The 20,220-nt window shown below is 35.6% G+C and overlaps 1 protein-coding gene across 1 annotated transcript in view; it reads right to left on the bottom strand.

The window, feature by feature from the left end:
- The window catches only part of LOC131164607 (thiamine biosynthetic bifunctional enzyme TH1, chloroplastic), a 68,993-nt gene that overhangs the window by 9,961 nt on the left and 38,812 nt on the right, over positions 1-20,220 (bottom strand). The window contains exons 6-10 of the mRNA XM_058121912.1: positions 19,590-19,721; positions 18,919-18,983; positions 18,659-18,786; positions 2,973-3,229; positions 184-716 (exon numbers count right to left, since the gene is read on the bottom strand). Of these exons, the coding sequence (XP_057977895.1) occupies positions 184-716; positions 2,973-3,229; positions 18,659-18,786; positions 18,919-18,983; positions 19,590-19,721 (1,115 nt within the window). The remainder of the gene's footprint in view (positions 1-183; positions 717-2,972; positions 3,230-18,658; positions 18,787-18,918; positions 18,984-19,589; positions 19,722-20,220) is intronic.

The raw sequence follows: 20,220 nt of genomic DNA, 5'->3' as shown, positions 1-20,220 counted from the left end.
TTGATAAAAGTAATCTCAGGTTGAAGATAGTTTAATTTTCAACTAATTCGAAATCTTCAAGGATAACAATTCAATTATAAATATTAACAGAATATATGCTATCTAATCATGGATTCGGATTATTGGTAATAATCGTGAGACCTTTACCCAATGAATGCACATCCTTTCATGTTTGTTATTTACCTTCTTGGTCCAATGAAAGTGCCTCACTTAGCATTGCATGTAACTGCTTAGTCTCCGTCAAGATGCATTCCTTGTCAAAGAGAGCTGACACAACAGCAACACCTTTCAGGTTTGGGACACCTATCCCCAATACAGAACACGCATTTGAAGAATTGATACCACCAATGGCAACCACCGGTAATCGAGAAGCAGAACAGACATTTCTCAATCCATCCAAGCCAACAGTGAGGTTGTTTGCTTTGGTGTTGGTCGGATATACACCACCACAACCAATGTAATCAGCACCATCACTCCATGCTTGCTGAGCTTGTTCTGGCGTCTTGCATGATACACCAACAATCTTTTCTGGGCCAAGCAGCATGCGGGCAACACGAGCAGGCATGTCAGACTGGCCAACATGCACACCATCAGCATTACAAGCAAGGGCAACATCTATTCGGTCATTTATCAGCAGAGGTACCCCATAGGAATGGCAAATTTTCAGACATGCTTTGGCTGCCTCCAGAAAGTCCCGTGTTTCAGCATCCTTTTCCCTGCAAAGTGATTTTTTTTTTTTATTGTGGAATATCAAAATACGTGAGGCTTAAGAAAATTAACCTCATGCTCAATAAAGTTATAAAAAAAATGAAAATAGAACTAATAAATAAAAATAATGAGAAAATTTTAGCCACAGCAGTATGACACACCTCCTTTTAACAAGTGGTACACACTGCCAATGCAAAGACAATGTTATACTTCTAAACCCATGTTTTTCATATTGCAATGAAGTGTGATTATGGTTTTCAAGACCTTACTGGGACAGATCTACCCCTTGAGGAATGTTAATAGCCACCCTTTTTCTTTGTTGTCTGATGGCAGAACATGTATCGAACTGTTAATTTATACCTATGGGACAATCAGTTTTTTCTTGTAGCATCTTAAGATCTGATTTCTCCACAGCAAGACCAGTCCACTAATTTTGGTTACCCACTAAGATTTTACCAAAAGATACAAGGATCAAGGTCCACCGTCTGATAGCTCTTGCTTAAATAACTGCATAACATATTGACATGGTTAGATGATTGAACCATCTTCATACCATACTCTTTCTTCTGGGGAAATTTTTTGTGTAACTCAGAAATTAAATTTAATAGGACGGCTTGAATTTTGGCTCATCAAGCTAGTCTCACCACATGCGGATCTTGTCATGGATTTGACCATCTTAGTACCATACTCCTTCCGGAACTAAACTGAAAAAATTAAGCTTAATAGAAAAACCTAAATTTGGCTCATCAAGTAGGCTCCATGGCAAGAAACAACAAAAAAAAAAATAGAAGAAGAAGTGAGTCCATCAGCTGTGGAGAAGAAAAAATTCTTTATATCCTCTTCATTTGGTGGATATTCTACAGTATAAGACAGATCCTCTTAATAATTCTAATACGGTTGTTAAAAGCATCTACAAGAATGTTAAAACAAAAAAGAAAAGAAAACAAAAAAATCTCATTTCAACAAAAAGAAAAGCTTAATACTGGAAAATTTGTACAAAAGCCAAACTTTATTGCATGCACACTCAAACACAGAGAGCAAGAGAGAGAGTGTGTGCGCATGCCTGATTCCGTGTGATTTAAATAAAAAACGTCGCAGTTTCCCAAGCATTACCATAAATTTCCTCTAGCTCTATAACAATTTCTGAAATAATTCATAACATTATATGTTTCAAAAATGTTTGAGCTAAAATTGCCAAAATCTCTGTCCACGCTCCACCAATTAATTTTCAATCATGTCTGTTAATCTGTTTTTTATCATGCCATCTGCTTTACCACAGAATACAACAACAACAATAACAAGTCTTAAGTCCCACTTTGTGGAGTCGGCTACATAAATCCTTTTCCGCCATTTCACCCGATCGAGAGCATTTTCCTTTATTAGGCTATTAAATCCTTCCTTACTATCTCATTCCAAGTTATTTTAAGTTTACCCCTACCCCTTTTCATGTCAGAAATAATAACTAACTCACACCTCTTCATAGGTGCTCTACTAGGCTTGCATTTTAACTGTCTAGACCATCTAAGCCCCTCCCTTATCTTGTCTTTGACCGATGCTATGCCTAAATTATTGGGTATATGCTTATTTCTTATTTTATCTTCTAATGTTATACCCACTCATCTACCTTAACATTTGCATTTTAGCAACTTTGGTTTTTGTACATGTTTCTTAGTTGCCCAACATTCGGAACCTTAAAGCATAGTCGGCCTTATAGCCGTCTTATAAAACTTTCCTTTTAATTTTAAGGGGATTCTATGATCACATAACACACATGATCAACCTGTTTTAATTCTATGTACCACATCTGCTTCAATTTCCCCTTCCGCTTGCATAATAGTCCAAAATATCTAAATCTATTAGTGCTATTAACTTCTTGATTACCAAGTTTAATCTTCTCTCCACTACTACTCCTTAAATGTGGTACACCAAAATACGTGTGGGCACACCCATGAGAGAGGGAGAGAGAGACACAGAGAGAGATGTAGCATGTTCAATGAAAGTATCTTGACAAATTAAACTTCCCCTTGAAGGATTTAAATTTTAATAAACTAAATCGAAAAATTCCATTCCATGTACTAAAATAAATCAAATTTCTATATAATCAGATAAAAATAATAGTGGCAATCACTTGCATTCCTTATAGACCATTGGCTAGGCCACATAGCCTGAAAATACAAGAGTCAAGTCTAAAATACGCAAAAATTGCAGTATAAACAAAATAGCTTATCAAAATTTAGAGCAAATCCTTATCAACACCAACAAACCTTAGCTGTACAATGGTAGCTCCGCCTTCTATGGCAGCTTTAGCAGCATCTGTCATGGATCGGCCCCATTTCTTATTCATCCCTGAATCCGTAACAGCATACAAGAACAAGTTACTCGGATCAAATGCCCAGTGCCTGCCAGAATTGTGAAAACTACTCTTAAGCTTGAGTAGGTGGTCAAAAGGACCTTGAGGCCCATTCCCAATGATGATGTCTTTGCTATAATCCAAGGCTGTCTCAACAAAGCATTTAGCCACCTGCAGGAACATACATATATAAGTAAATACACGACACTTAATTGGAGAAAAGTGACCAAAATCAAGAACTTCTAACTGGCATCAAGCAAAAGACCAAAAAACCCAAGATATTTGATTATTTTAGCTAAGAAATACAGTAGGAAGCTATAGAAAAGCACTAGGACCTCTACACATGAAAGATGGGAATTGTTAAGTGTAAACCCTTTTTGTGTCAAGTCATCTATTTTTTATAAATAAATAAATTAGATATGATAAAAGATTCTCTTGCACATGCATGAACAAAGAAGCACAAAAAAAACAAGATGCACATTTATTTCAGAACTTGAATAAATCCAACGTAGACTAGTCACTGGACAAGCATTCTGGAAGCTTGCAATTGGGGGTTTTGCTTGTGGGTGGATGGGGGTAAGGAGAAACTGCAACCACCAAAATTCAAAAGATAAAGGAAATAGGTTTGTCTAAGAGGCAAGTGCACACCTGTTGAAGGAGAGAAGTTTCTCTTCTGACTGCGAAAGTGGAGGCTAATGGAATTAGAGATCTTTATGTTCTGCGTCATAATATGGCTACTAACTTTCACAAAGAAACAATTTTGATCCCATTCCACTTGAGCTAAACCCAGAAAACTTTGCATTTTAACATTGACCTAAACAAAAATCCAAACTATCCCCAGACATGTACTGATGTACGTACCCTCATTTATCCTAGGTGTATCCCTTTATTATCTGAAATTTAAAATAAATCAAGAATTTGTGAGACATATTATTGTGTATCACAAGGGCAACCATAACTGATACCAGGCAGGGTGTATTCAAGTATCCGTGCTTCATAGCACAAATGGAACAACTCCCATTGCAGTCCTTGCAAAAATAGCAGACTTGGAATGGCAACTACGCAAACACAATGATACAAATCTATGTAGATTGGCAATCAAGCATGGGGACTTTTTTTTCCTTCTTTACCAGAAGCTCCAATCATGTATATCAAGCGCAGGGGGTGGGGGGGTGAGGGTTGAGTGTGGAGGTTTACCACTTTACCAAAAAGCTTAAGCTCCAGTCATGTATATCAAGGCTTAACATCCACACATATAGCCTATATCAAGCCTTAACATCCACACATATAGCCTGATTGCATGTTGAGGGATAAACAAACATTAAATAACACACATATTGAGAATGCAATAGTTTTTTTATTTATTTTTATTTAGTTTTATTTTTTATGTTTTATAAAATTACAATAAATTCAAGCAACAAAATTATAACCAGGGACTTCTTCGGCACCATGTAAAGTTGTCGGAATGGTAAAGTTTTCGCCGTGTGACCCGGAGAATATGGGTTCGAGGTGTGGAAACAACCTCTTGCAAAAATGAAAGGTAAGGTTGCATAATATAGACCAATCGTGGTCCGCCCCTACCCCAGACTGCGCATATGCGGGAGCTTTGTGCGTTGGGCTGCCCCTTTTACTTCCTAGGCACCATGTCTCTAATGCCATCATCATGAGCCAAGCTTGTTCAAGGCATTATACTTGCCTATGACCGCTTGTCTCCTGTACGGATGGGTTACTATCATGTAAATACTAGTATATGTTTATTGCTTTAAGGGTATTTCTATCCTAGCATTAAAATGGGAGTATGACGCCTCAGATAGTTTGATATTTCCTAGTGCCAAAGCTACAATAGCATAGAAAGCTCTTTAAGGAAGGGTGTGCGTTCATCAATCTTGTAAAACTCACTAGTCATTGTAATCGTGTTTAGTCTACTCACCTTCCTCACTACACACACGTTGCTCACAAAGGTGTTGCTTAATGAATTATTTTGCTTCGATATTTACCACTACTTGCCATTTACTTTCATGAACTGCTTACTGCTTCCGCTTACATTTCATTTAACTGCTATGAATGTGTTCTGTTGGTGAACTGTTGTAAACTTTGGTTGACTAGTTAAGCAAAAGTGCTTTAGCTAGTGTTGCACGGTCCTTCATAAGGTGTGAAATATTCAGCCCTTGACACATGTTACATTACCACTTTACTTGATGTTCTAACTGTTGGGATGTGGACAATGTCAGACGGGAGTGCTGCAGTTCCCCACCAACAACTAGGGCCGGCAAATCCTCAAGGGGATGCACATCCAATGGGGATTCAAACTCAAGGCATATTATCGAGGTGCTTATATTAGCTCATCCTTTCATTGAGCTTGATGGTAAGAAGTATTGAGAAGCACATTTTTCAGAGTTCAAGATGTCATGAGGTAACACGTAAATTTCCACTTGCTGTCTGTCTCGTAATGAGAATTAAATAGGGTTTCTTTTCATCTCATTCCATGTAAAAAGTGTTTTTATATTCAAGGGTAGACAGTATATTAAAAAGTTACAACAATATCCTTAAATGTCCATGCTTTTTACCCATCAAAGCAACAAAATTTTGAAATCTGATGATTTTTTAAGAGCCTGACAGTTGCCAATCAGTGGCACTAATCAGTGATCCACTGCAAGAACATGTTTTTTCCCCTTCTGCCATTCTTTTTCTTTGAAATATACTTTTGTCTTCCCATTTCCTTCATAATGCGTTTCAGCATCTTTCAATCCCTTATTTTCTGTTTTCTGGTAATAAGTTTGCCATGTTCACCAAATCTTCAACGATCATCTTTATTTCGTGGTTCTCCATCTCTTACTTCTTTACAAGGAGTTGCTAATGATAACACTAGATGCTTTCATCTTTTTCTTACTAAAAATAACCAAAATTCAATATTGTTTGTGTCCCTGTATCAATGAATATTCAAAGCAATGTGGTCATTTCCAATGACTTTCTTTTTCTAACGAATTACACCTAGGGTTCTTTGAAACAACATTCTCACTTATCTGTATGAATGTCTTCAACTTAGATGCCAACATGCCATTAATTGATTGTCAAACTTTAGCTCTTTAAGAACATTATTCCAATCTTTAATAAAGAACAAAAAAGAAAGTTATAATGATTCACTCCATTGTTACACCTATTAAGGAAGGCATTAGGCAGTTCATAAGGATCCTAAGTTGGAATGATAAGGGTTAAGGGGATGTGAATAAGCATCAGGCAGTCATAGCGATTATCCTTGGAGTCTTTACATGCATTTTGTTGTCATGTTTGGTTTTTTTGTGGTCCTAATTACTTTTTAAGAGGGGATTTTAATGTCATTAGATTTTTGTAGAGCAGCAGGGAGGCACTAGGGTTACTTCTAGCATGCCCATTTTTTGATGTACTTAATGTCCTTATTTTTTCACACACAGCTGGTCCCAAGCCTGGGTAAAGGAGAAGGGTTGCGTTAGGTAGTTGACAGCCAGTGTAAAATTTGTCAAATCACTATGATATGAATCCTTACCAAATATTTATTGGGGCGTCCCCTACGAGCGACGCATTGCACTTGTACCACCCGGGTGTAGCAAAAAGTGGGCGAGGGTGGGCTAGGTCATCGCCTTGAAGCGACTCGCCGTGTTGGCGCCCGAGTACGATATCAAATATGTGAGGGTTCCTGCATCATTCTGGACGTGGGCAGGTAAAGACATTAGTTCAAGAAACTAGGATTAGATTAGCAACTTGGAATATAGGGACACTTACGGGTAAAGACATGAAAATTGTGGACACAATGATCAAAAGAAGAATTAATATAATTTGCCTTCAAGAAACAAAGTGGGTGGGGGAGAAAGCTAGAGAAATTGATAAATCGGGATTTAAACTTTGGTACACTAGAAAAGAAAAACATAAGAACGGAGTAGGAATTATTTAATTATAGACAAAAACTTAAAAGATAGAGTTATTAATGTAAATAGAGTAAGGGATAGAATTATAAAAATTAAGATGGTATTAGGACAAGAGATATTAAATATCATTAGTGCTTATGCTCCTCAAGTCAGCTTAACAGCAATTCTTAAAAGACGATTTTGGAAAGATATGGATGGTATTATACAAGGCATACCAAGGACTGAGAAAATATTTATAGGAGGAGATCTGAATGGACACATTGGAAGGGATAATAAAAATTATGAGAGGATACACAGAGGATATGGATATGGAGACAAAATGAGCTTGGGGAGATGATCTTAGACTTCGCTATGTCATATGATTTAGTATAATGAATACTTGCTTTAAGAAGAGAAAATAACACTTAATAACCTTTAAAAGTGGACAAAATAAAAGTCAAATAGATTTTTTTTTAACTAGGAGGTTAGATTGTTTATCATGCAAGAATTGTAAAGTTATTCCAAGTGAAAGTCTAACCAGACAATATTGAGTCTAGAGTCTTAGCGTTAGATATATGTATTAAAAAATGGAAGAAAAATGATAAAATAAATCAGTGTAAGAGAACTAGGCGGTGGAACCTAAAAGGAGAATATAATAAAATTTAAAGATAAAATGATCAAATATGGGGATTTGACTATAGAGGATGGGATAGATACAAATACTCTTTGGAGTAGATTAGCTAACACTATTAAAAAATAGCAAAAGAGATTTTAGGTGAATCAAGGGAAAGATTCTCGAATAGTAAAGAAAGTTGGTGGTGGGATAAAGATGTACAAAAAGTCGTAAAGACAAAAAAAATTTAGTATAAAACGTGGCAAAAATGTAGAAATAGAGATAACTTTGAAAAGTATAAGAAGGCAAGAAAAAATGCAAAAAATTCCATTTTAGTGAAGTTAAATACAGATCATTTAATAGTTTGTGTGATACATTAGATACAAAAGAAGGGGAAAGAGATATATATTTAAACTTGCTACAGCTAGAGAAAGGAAGAGTAAGGACTTAGGAAATGTAAAATGTATAAAAAGTGAGGATGATATTGTCTTGATTAAGGACAAAGACATTAAAGAAAGATGACGAAGTTACTTTAATAAGTTGTTTAATGAAAATCAAATAAAAGATTTAAACTTAGAATTGTCAAATGAGGAAAAGACTAAAAAATTGAGATTTATTCGCAAAATTAGAGTTAATGAAGTTAAGTTTGCACTAAAAAAATGGAAAATGGTAAAACTATAAGATCAAATAACATCCCAATTGAAGTTTGGAAATGCTTAGGTGATAACGGAATTATATGGTTAACTAATTCATTTAATATAATTATAAAAACTAAGAAAATGTCATATGAATGGAGGAAAAACACTTTAATACCTATATACAAAAATAAAAGAGATATTCAAAATTGTAATAACTGTCGTGGAATTAAACTTATGAGTCATACGATGAAACTATGGGACAAGGGTAGTTAAACAAAGATTAAGGTTAGAAACGAAGGTCTCAAAAAATCAATTTAGTTTCATGCGTGGGAGATATACCACAGAAGCTATATATCTTTTAAGAAGATGAATGGAAAAGTTTTGGGAAATAAAAAGGGACTTGCATATGATATTTATTGACCTAAAAAAAGCATATGATGGGATGCCTAGGGAAGTTCTATGGTGGGATTTAGAAAAAAAAAAGGGTGTATGTAGTAGGTATATTGATGTCATTAAGGATATGTATAATGGAGTAATGACTAGTGTAAGGACTATAGATGGAGAAACTAGAGAATTTCCAATCACCATAGGCGTACATCAAGGATCTGCTTTGAGCCCTTATCTTTTTGGTTTAGTGATGGACCAACTTACCAAGAGTATTCAAAAGAAGTTCCATGGTGTCTGTTATTTGCAGATGATATTGTATTAATTAATGAAACTAGGGACGGAGTAGAGGCTGAGTTAGACTTATGGAGAGAAGTTTTGGAATCTAGAGGCTTTAGGATAAGTAGAAATAAGACAGAATATATGAAATGAAATTTTAGTAATAGTAGGAGGAATATTGGAGATAAAGTTAAACTTGATGATGAAGAAATAAATAGCACTTGTAGATTTCAATACCTTAGATCTATTATGCAAGATGAAGGAGAAATTGAAGATGATGTAATGCATAGAGTTAAAGCAGGTTGGATAAAATGGAGAAGTGTTTCAAGTGCGCTTTGCGAATGTAGAATATCCTTAAAATTAGAAAGGAAGTTTTATAGGACAGCTATAAGACCAACTATGCTATATGGATCAAAATGTTGGGCGACGAAGAAACAAAATATCCAAAAAGTAAAAGTTGCCGAGATGAGAATGCTTAGATGGATGAGTAGTATAACATTGAAAGATAAATTAAGGAACGAACATATTCGTGGTAAGTTAGGTGTAGCTCCTATAGAAGATAAGATAAGAAAGGGACAACCCAAATGGTATGGCCACTTGCAACGTAGGTCACATAGTGCGACAGTGAGGAAGAGTGAGCTAGTTACTGTAGGGGGACAGTAGAAGGGGTAAGGGTAGACCTAAAATAACTTGGGAAGAAGTAGCGAGTAAGGATTTAATATTCCCAAATCTATCAAAAAAAAATAGTCCATGATCGCATAAATTGGCGGAAAATGATTCATATAACCGACCCCATGTAGTGGGACTTAAGGCTTGGTTTTGTTGTTGTTGTTGTTGTATTAGAGAATGTGGTTGATGGATTTCCTTTTGGCCAATGCAATTTGGAATGATAGGAGTTAAGGGGATGTGTATGCTAGGCAGATAAAGATTATCCTTACAGCTTTTACAAGCATTCAGTTCTTGTGTTCAATTTTTTGTCATCCTAATTAGTTTTTTAAGAGGGGATTTTAATGTCATTAGATTTCTGCAGAGCAACAGGGAGGCGCTAGGGTTACTTCTAGCATCCCCATTTTTGACAATTTTATTAGAGAATGTGGTTGATGGATTTCCTTTTGGCCAATGCTATGTTTACCTTTTCTGTTGGTGGGGATTGCTCTGTGACTAAGGATGCCTTCCCTAAAAATTAAAACAGGACATACTAGTAAGATCTTTAAATCATGAAGACCCAAGATAATCTACTAGATTATTACCTTATTAAATCCTACTACAAAAATTCTGCCAAACTATGAAAAATCCTGAACCCAAAAATCCAAAAAATGCCAAAACTCAATGAATTTGGGTCGCAGGCTTTGGAGCTCATATTGCATTAGGTGGTGATCCTAAAAGTATGAATTCCACTTTAATCACCTAGTTCATAAAAAGGATCATTCTATCATGTGACTGATTTCAGACTTGAAAATCTAACCATAAGTGTTAAGATTTTATTGCTAAGATTCTTGATAGGTAAAGGGAGGTTAGTTCAAAGTCACTTTTTTGGTGTGAGATAGAGATTTTGGATGTTGTCCTCATGGCTAATGAGGTTGTTGAAGATGTCAGGAGGAAAAAGAGAAGGTAGTGATTAAATTTTGAGAATGCTTCTGATAGGCTGAATTAGAGTTTTTTGGATAGAGTTTTAGGTAGGAAGGGTTTTGCTTGAGATGGAGAGGCTGGACTAGAGGTTTTCTTTTTTTTATTGGCTTTCAACTTCTAATAAGGTGAGGCAAAGGGATCTTTGTCTCCTTTTCTCATTGCTGATGTTGATCAATATACGATAGGGGTTTCATTCTGGGTCTTTCAGTGAAGAGGCAGCCACCTGGCTTCAATAATCCTAATCATAATTAGGATTTTAACTATTTTTTTTTATTCTTATTTTATCCCTCCTTACTCCTCTTATGAATTTAACCTCTCTTTCCTTCTTAATTGCACTCAACCTTTTTGTGCATAACCCTCTTAAGTGCATTATAATTTGGTAATGGGTACAATGACATTAACCTCCAAGATCATGGTCTTAAATTTTCTAGAAGTTGTCAAAATTTCCACTTTCCATCACCCTTGAAATTGAAATGGCAATTGATTTTCATGAAATTTCAATGAACCATATGAAATTTATCAAAATCTTGAAATTTTAGAGAAATTTATCAAAATTTAACTATAAATGAAATTTTCTTGGAATTCAAAAATGAGATTCAAATGCAAGGTGAAATTTCCCTCTTAAATTTTTTTTTTTTAAATTGAAATAAAAGTTTATTAAGGGCTTTTGAAATTATATAAAAAAAAAAAATTAAACTTAGATATTAGCCACAACATTTTATTTAACTACTTAAGCCTAAATTATCTTTAGTTATATAATAAAGAATATTTAACTGATCTATGAATTACATTTATATTAACTGAATATGATTAATACAAATACTATATGTACAGCTACTAACACCTCACACAGAACATGCCTGTTATTTATGTATTTAATTTATAACATATTAGTTCCAAAAGTTGCATTATAATATCAATTAAATCATTCTAAAGTTTCATAAAACAAGTACATGCTTTACTACCAATTTCCTTCATTTTTTGAAACAGAAATCGAAATTGACATTGAAATAGGAATTTCTGTACTTTTGAACTTTGAATTTTTAATTGAAATCGAAATTTAGACCCTGCTTCTAAGTTCTAATTAATGAACTTAGACACCTTCTAATTATCCCAGCGATATTAGGACTTCATTAAGTGACACCAAATAGTATATCGCTGCAATTCAAACCAACTGAATGAAAGAGAACTTGATAAGTATGCTCCATACATGGGATTTTTTTAGGTAACAAAAATCATTAAAATGATAAAATCTAAGCAGGTCTTAAATTTCAATTTGGACTAAAATTGCAAAACTTCAAAAGCATAGAAATTTCTATCAAAATTTTGCTATTGATTTGATTTTAAAATATGATGGAAGTTTGTAGTAAGCATGAAATCCTATCAAACTTTAGAAATGATTACACAGAATAATGCCAGTTTTAGAACTAATATATTATAAATTAATTACATCATTAACAAGTACATTGTGTATGAGGTGCAGTAGCTGTAAAATAATGTTCATATTAAACATATTAAATTAATATAAATGAAATTCATAAATCCAGCAGAGCAGCGGCGCATAGCAGCACCCATGCCTGGCCCCAGACCTAGCAGCAGGTGGGCGAGCAAATATGATTTGGTTATGGCGTTTGGATGCCCCTGCCACATCTTAGATGTTATTTATTAAACAAAATTACAAATAAAGACAATTTAGACATAAATGGTTTAATAAAATGTTGTTAATATCTAAGTTTAGTTTTTCATATAATTTCAAATGCACTTGTAATAATCCTTGATTTCAATAAAATAATAATATAATATAAATTGAGAGAAATTTCACTTTGCGTCTAAATTTCACATTTGAATTCTAAGGAAACTTCATTTTGTAGTTAAAATTTAGACATGTTTCGCTAAAATTTTGAGATTTTGATAAATTTAGGAGGGATGATTCATTTTCGAAATTTCGTAAGACGGAAATCTCCAATTCATTTTTGAGGATGGTGGCAAGTGGAACTTCAACAGAAATTTCAAAAATGTATTGGAAATTTAACTTCCAAGATTTCAATAATTTCGGATGATAGTTGAAATTACGACGGAAATTTCATAAGACAAAAATCAATTGCCATTTCATTTTTGATGGCGATGGAAAGCAGAAATTTCAATGGAAATTTTGACAATTTCATGGAACTTCAAGACCATGGAATCAGCTAATTACAATAATGCCCTGTAATTCCTTAGAAGATCAGACAAAAATATCCCCCAAAAAATTCCAAATGAATGTGCACAAAAAGAAGTAAGAAAGTTAACTCCATTCCACAATTAGAGAAGGAGAAGTAATATCCTCACGTTTCTCTCAAGCCATACAATCCAAAAGATTGCATAAACTACATGAATATCTTCAAAAGTGTTGGGCCTCAGAGAGAATTATGAGAGATTTTTTTTGGTATAGTTTTGGGGAGGATAAGAGGGTTCATCTTATTATTTAGGAGGCCGGAGGCAATTAGTGAGACCATAATCTGAAAAGGGGGGGGGGGGGGCCGGGGGGGGGGGGCGCTTGCCATTGTGGTTTCTAAGAACATCTCTTTAATTGGAAAATGGTTATGGAGGTTCCCTTTAGAGCCTAGCTCCTTATGGCATCAAGTTATTGAGAGTATGGAATGAATAAGAATGGGTGAGATACCAAGGGTATTGGTAACAACCCATGTGAGTCCTTGGAAGTTTGTTTCCTAGGTAGATTGAATTTTCTTTCCTTGCTCATTTTAAGGTGGGTAATGGAAATAGAATTTGGTTTTCAGATGATACTTGGGTGGGTGAGACTTCGTTGGAGCTATTGGTGCCACTTTTGTTTAGACTTTCTTCTGTTATAATGCACCAATTTCAGCTTTGTGTCTTTGAGGGATGCTCTTTTTTCTTGAGATTTCCAAGTCTTAGGAAGTCTCAATGATGGAGATCTCAATGAGCTTACTTTGTCATTGGGTGTGCTGGATTCTTTTTTATCTACTTTTGGTGCCCCGGGGGACTGTGTGGAGAGTTGTTAGGTTGTGTATTGGGGATTATTTGAAGTCTTACTCTTTAAAGTCTTTACTTAATCATCTTTTGAAATCTTCAAATCCCAGCTCTCTGTTTGAACAAAGCTGTTTGGAAAGCAAATTCTACTAAAGCTTCATATACATTGTTGGCTCACAATCTAATAGCTTAAGCTTTTAGGTAAAGTGGTTGTCTAACATGGTATTTTTCAGACAGTTGTCTATACCTTTTTAGTTTCAGCCACTGGTAAGATTTTCTCCTCTCTTGTTATTTCTTTTCTTATTACTATTATTAATAAATTTTTCAATAGTTGGTTAGCTGTGGTGATTTTGTGTTTAGGAAATGTAGGCTTAATTTATGCATTTTTGTGTTTTTGTGTTTTCATTTGCAAATCTTGGAATATAACCATTTTTTTTCAAAAAGTACCATTGCATGGATTTTAGTCTAGCTTGGATTCACACCCAAAATTGTACTTTAAAAAAAATTTAATGCACTATATTGTGCGTGTGGTTTATACTAGTTGTAGGGTGTGACTTAGAAATTTGTATATATGAAAAAAGCTTGCTTAAAAAAAAAAACGCAAATGTGTACTTTACCTGTGTAACACAATTTCTTTGTACACACTGCCAGTTCCAAGCCTAGGAAAAAGGAACAGGGTTGTGTTAGGAACAGTTTTAGGCCTGGAGATAGTGACCGTCATTAGTGCATATGCTCCCTAAATAGGTTTAGCAGAAAATCTAAAAAGAGTGTTCCCAAACTACAACAAGAGTGTTCCCAAACTACAAGAAGAAACCTAGCTACAATATAAACATCGAAAAGTTCTCCATTGGTGATTCTCCATCAAAACTCCCCTTGTTAGAGAAAACTAGACCTCGAGTTCTAAAATGGCATAATAGCTTTAACTCTATGAGTGGGAACAAAGTCAAACAAGTAGGCAAATCAAGAGGAGGCACAATCTGCATTACATCGTCAATCCATTGGAAAATATCTAGAAGATCCTCCAATTGAAAGTAGCATAGAAGGCTGCAATTTCCTATGATAAAATAACAATTCCTTCATACAAGAAATCAATTTAATATCCAAATCTATTGGCAGTTCAAGCAAATATGCATTCAGTCCATATTCTGGGATGATGGGCAATGTTTCACTAGATTTGGTTAGGAAGATGTGGAGGGAGAAGGTGCTAGGGATGGAGGCACAAGTTTACTGGATTGAGGATATCTCTCAACGGGATTTTCAGCAATAGGATCCATAGTTAAAGAATTTCAACAAACTCCGGAGCACCCAATTGTTCCTCAGTCCTTAGGTTAGAAATGGAAAATGGCGGTTGACGAGCAAGGTTAGTGACAAATAAATCTTTCCTAGTGGTTGGCAACTCATCTTGAAGATCTTTGCAAGCCTCAACAACAAAGGTTGTTGAAAAGTTAAGGTTCATCTCTAGCCTAAAGGCTCCAACAGCGTTTAGCATCACTAAAGACAAGTCTATGGTCTAATTTTGAAAAGATTCATGGCTCAGGTCCACAGAAGAATCAAAAAATTGTGCACTAGTAATATGCAAATCATTCATGTAGTCCTGATACTCGACTGTGCATTAATTTGCATGGGCACTTGTAATATGCAAATAATTTATGTAGTCATGATACTTTGTACCAATTTGCAAGGGCATTTTTTATTGTCAAACAATTTGAGTTCTCTCTTGAACAAATTGGGAGGATCTAAGAATACCTCGTGAGCATGGAAAATTTGAGGGAAACAGTAGGATCTCCATGATAGTATTTGTCCCATTCCACTTTTTTGCGAATATTGCTTTGCTAAACTAAAAAGTTTTGATTTAGCTTAAGCATATACTCTGGTGGTTAGACAATCCATACCAATAAAAATATTTCACCATGTCCTCCGACCAATCTAAGAAAAATTTTGGACCTGAACAATCATTAAAATCAGGAGCACGCCTACGTTTTATCAATTGTTGAGAATTGCCAACTAGGTGCGAATAAGTAACACTGACTTGTAATTTTTTTTTTTTTTAACTAGAGAGCAAAAAGGACCAATGCGAATTCAAACAAGTACCAAATAGTTGAGCGACATTATATCAATTTCTGTGGAGTCCCAAGTCCTGTAAGTTCTTACAATGTTACCGAAAAAGGTCCTTCTGCTGACTTCGCAGCTTTTGAGAGATTCTTCAAATATTCTCACTACTACTTCTCAAAAATGCTCCAAGAAAACTCCACTTATAAACTTGGAAAAAAGTGCTGGCATACTGAATTTATCCTCCAAAATATGTCTGAAAAGTGATATGTTGCAGGAAATCTCAAGCTATCACAGCTGAGCCTCAATAGAGTGCCGAACGACTTAATCCACCCTCCAAAACATGGGAAATGGCATTTACAGCCCAATTTCTCGAACTAACTTCCCAATTTCTCAAGTCTAACAAAATAAAAGCCTACAAAATGCAGCAAATAAAGTCTGGACCTAGTGTTGGAGCAGAAATTATCCTCCAAAATTTATAACATGCACTAGCACTTGAATTTTCCTCGATTCTGCTTCAAAATCTCGAGGGAAACCCCAATTTTTTATCACGGATGGAAGCAATATCTCACAGGTCTGGAACATACAGGAGAAATTCAGGCAGTTCCTCATGCACGTCACCGGCGCGTGGGGTGCATGTGCCACCGGCAATGGTGCTCCAGCTGGTGGCAGATCAGGGGCTGGGGAGCTTGAGTGGTGGTGGTGTGCCAAGAGAAAACTTGCAGATCTGAAATTTCATAAGAGGTTTGGCTGGAGCACCTTCAGGTGGCATGTGGGCCCAAACCCCTTGACCAGTGAATACAAAATTGCAGGGAAGGTCTTTTCAGTGTTCTGGTTCAGATGTTGAAGGAGGCATTGTAAAATTCTTGCTGGAGATTGGTGTGAGAATTTCAGGGGCACAAACGTAATTTATGAGGAAGACAAAAATGAATAGTGCTTCAGTTCTCTAGTATTTTCCTGTGATTTCTGATCCTTGAGTGCTTTGTAGGACTTGTAGTTGTGCAACAAGGGCCACAGTAGTAAAAATTGAATCCAAAATACCTGCTCCATGTTCTCTGTTGTGACAACAATGGCTATTCTGGTCCGTGGCTTTGATGGCTGCTATTCCCTTGATTTTGGAATCTTGGTTGGGCTTTGGTACCAATTTAATGTAGGACAAGAAATTGAATATCAGAAATCAGAGAGGGAGTAGATAAAATTGTGGGAGAGAATTAGAAGTGAAGAATATGAGCAAAGGGGAAGAAGTACATATGTACATAGAGAAACTGAGGCAAAATTACGGAATAGAACTAAAAGGCAGCAAAGAGGGATAGAAAGAGAATTAGATACAGAACAGAGGAAGAGGAGGAGGAAGGAGCCTTATTGGGCATCCATAACTGTAACAAGCCATTCATATTAAATTATTAATCCTGTTAAGAGTTTGGGTCCAAAGGAAAACCTGGACCTTAAAAAGAACCTTAGCCTTGCAAAAAGCATGATGTAAAGGAAAAGGGACTAGGGTTGCAAGTTTCAAAAGATGAGTGATGAAAGATTTAGAAGAAAAGAAGCCCAAAGAATCTGCCAACTAGACCGAAGCATCTCCCCTAATTTAGGGAATGAAAGCATCCAACACACTCAACAAATAAGTAAGCACATCAACCTCTCTTTCATTAAGACTTCAAAAGAAGTGGAAGTCCCAAGAAAGAGAGCCCCCCTCCGGAAAGAAAAAAGTTATAGTTGGTGCATTATGAACAGTGGATAATCTAAAAAACGAGGCACCAACAGTTCCAGTGAAGCCTCTCCCACTGAAATGTCTTCCCAGAACCAAATTCTATTGACATAACCCACTTTGAAACGAGTAAGAGGAAAGAACAAACAAGCATTCTGGAAAACAAATTTCTATGGACTGACATCAGAAACATTGCTCCTTCCTCTAGTATTCTGCCCATTTCAATGAATTCCATACTTTCAATAACTTAATGCCCAGTTAAACTCTAGGGGAGCCTCCATAAAAATTTTCCTATTAATTAGATGTTTTTAGATACCACGTTTTCAAGTCTCAAATCCTTGTCAGACTTAGATCTCCTAACATCCCATCTAACAAGATGATCCCTCTTGTTCTCCCTAAAGCCAGACCACATGAAATCTCTCATCATCCTCTCAAGAACCCTAGCCCCACTCACAGAAATGGACTCCATAAGTGGGATTGGAAGCTTTTTTTAATTCCTTGGCCAAAGATTTCTCTAAACTAAGTAACATGGGGCACTCCCTCTCTTTACTGAGAGATACATTTGAATCCTTGTATGCCTTAATACTTAAAGCACTAAACTAAATTCATGTGCTTATATTTCTCAATGAAAATATACACACATTGTGGTCAAAATTTAGATGTTCCTATACAAGATAACCATGAAGCCCCGTGAGGCTAGGGACAATTCATACAACTGCACATGAAAACATCTAAGTGAAAGGCAGTAAAATATTATTTAGATATTCTTAACATGGTCTCTAACAAGCATCGCTCTTGCTTAATGTTTATATGCAAGTGACTTGCTGCTAGTAAACCTTGTAAGGGAGACATAACATAGGCTAGTTTTCTAGATTGTCAATGCCCAATTCACAATCCTACAACATGGAGCATTTAAGAATTAGGTGCTGAGAAATACAAGTCTCGTGTTCTTGAATTTCTAAAAATCTTATTTTTCTCAACTTAATTTTTTTACAGAACAAAGATATTTTTATATGACATGGATACTAACTTGCCTTTCTTATTTGTAATATGGAAAAATACAAATGTCTTAGCCAATGTTTTTCTGCTTTTAGAGTGGTGTGTAGAGGAATGCTCACATTATTCAAGATTGACCTTCTATTGTTTTGATTTGGTAAGTGTTCGCCTAGATATGGGCTTTCTCTTCTACTTGTTTTGCTGGCTTTTAGTAGTTTTGATTTCTCTAATCTTCAGTCATGGCTTTGTTAGCCTGATCATTTTGTATGTATCTTTTTTCTCTTTCTTTTTTGAATTTTTGTTTTGTTTAGAAGGATTTCTTATTCTCCATGCTTCCTTAATAAACTGCACCTTTTGAACTGTTAACACTTGAAACATCACTTTATCTGTTAACAGTTATTTCAGAAACATAAACACAAAGATATAAATAATTACCTTAATAGCTGGTAGCATTTGAGAACCTTTTGCTAGCTCAGCTGCTATGGATGATGCCATAGTGCAACCAGTTCCATGAGTGTTAGGAGTTTTTACACGTGACGAGCGTAACTCATGGAAATCCTCACCTACAAGAACGTAGGACACAGTAAGTGATAAACCCCTCCCCCCACCCCCCAACCCTGGCAGGCCCCAGAGAGTGACTCATTGGCATTTTATAAAAACTGTTATTGCATAAGGAAAGAATATTTTAAGCATACCATCAAAGTAAATATCAATGGCATCAAATGAAGCAGGAAGGTCACCACCTTTGACCAGTACATTGCTGAAAAACAAACCAAAAGTCTATTCAACACAACATTATGCTTAAAGGGTCTTTCGGAGTGTCTCGAAAATGACTTAATCTATCGAGCAGAACTCCACAACATACAAAACATAAAAAAAATTTCTACTAAGATTTATGCAAGAGGAAACAATGGAAATCAGTTCTGAAAGAAAAGTTTGGAAATCACCCAATCTGAATTTCAACCATTATGAATCCACACCAGAGATATCTACACAAATAAGTTTTTTTTTTTTTTTGTTAATCAGTAAAGAGAGAAATGGATTAGGAAGGCATCAAGGGGATGCCAACCCATGGTGCAAAACATCAACCCCACTGTAAAGTATCGCAAATATCAAGAATTACATTATGATCATTAACAGTTTACCCACTAAACCAACTGGAAACAGCAGCAAACCACTGTTTTTTGCAGATCTGAAGCAGAGTAGTTGAAGGCTCTCTTATTTCTTTCTTTCCAAGCACACCAAAAGATAGCGAGAGGGATGGCTATAGTTTCACTAGTTGAGCATGATTGGCTTACACAAAGTAGATTATTGCCTACCCAAAAAAAAAAAAGAACTAAAAGTAAATCATTTTTAAAGAACTAACCATGGGCCCATACTGTGAATTGATTTTGCAGCAGAACACATGTCCGCAACTGTATCTAGCTTCACACCACCAAGTAAAGCAGATGCCTCCTTCAAATTTGGAGTGACTATATCAGCCAAAGAAAGAAGCTCCCTGCAGTCAGCAACAAGAAAAATTTACCATTACATGTGACTGCCTCAAAGTTATACAAATGAGAGAAAATATGTAGAAATGAAAAAAAAACAAAAAAACAAAACATGTCTTTTTAACCCTACCATACATCAAGGGCTTACTGGCTTAGGCTCTTAGGATTCCTTTCAGATAGTGCATACCTTCTATTAGAAATTAAGTTATGGTTGCTCAAAAAATGGCTTTGGCCGCAATAACCAAGTCACTACAAAAGCCACTTTCTGAAAGAAAGGCTTTGAGCGCAACAAGTATCTCTCTTTTTTTTTCTTTTTTCATTTTTTGGTATTTTAACAAAAGAAGAATTTTGTAGAACAGGAAGAAAAAGAGTGCAAGAAGAAAGACAAAAGTATGCCACATATCTTTTAGGATCTACAAAATATTCAAATCTTTTTAAATTAGGCCATGAGAAAGCTCCTGCAAAAAACTCTTTGCAGTTTACCTCTTTCAAAATTAGACTATGAGA

Source organism: Malania oleifera, chromosome 9 (genome assembly GCF_029873635.1).
Source record: "Malania oleifera isolate guangnan ecotype guangnan chromosome 9, ASM2987363v1, whole genome shotgun sequence".
NCBI classification, from domain to species: domain Eukaryota; kingdom Viridiplantae; phylum Streptophyta; class Magnoliopsida; order Santalales; family Ximeniaceae; genus Malania; species Malania oleifera.
The sequence above is the reverse complement of the archived record's forward strand: the minus strand, read 5'-3'. Positions and strand labels throughout refer to the sequence as shown.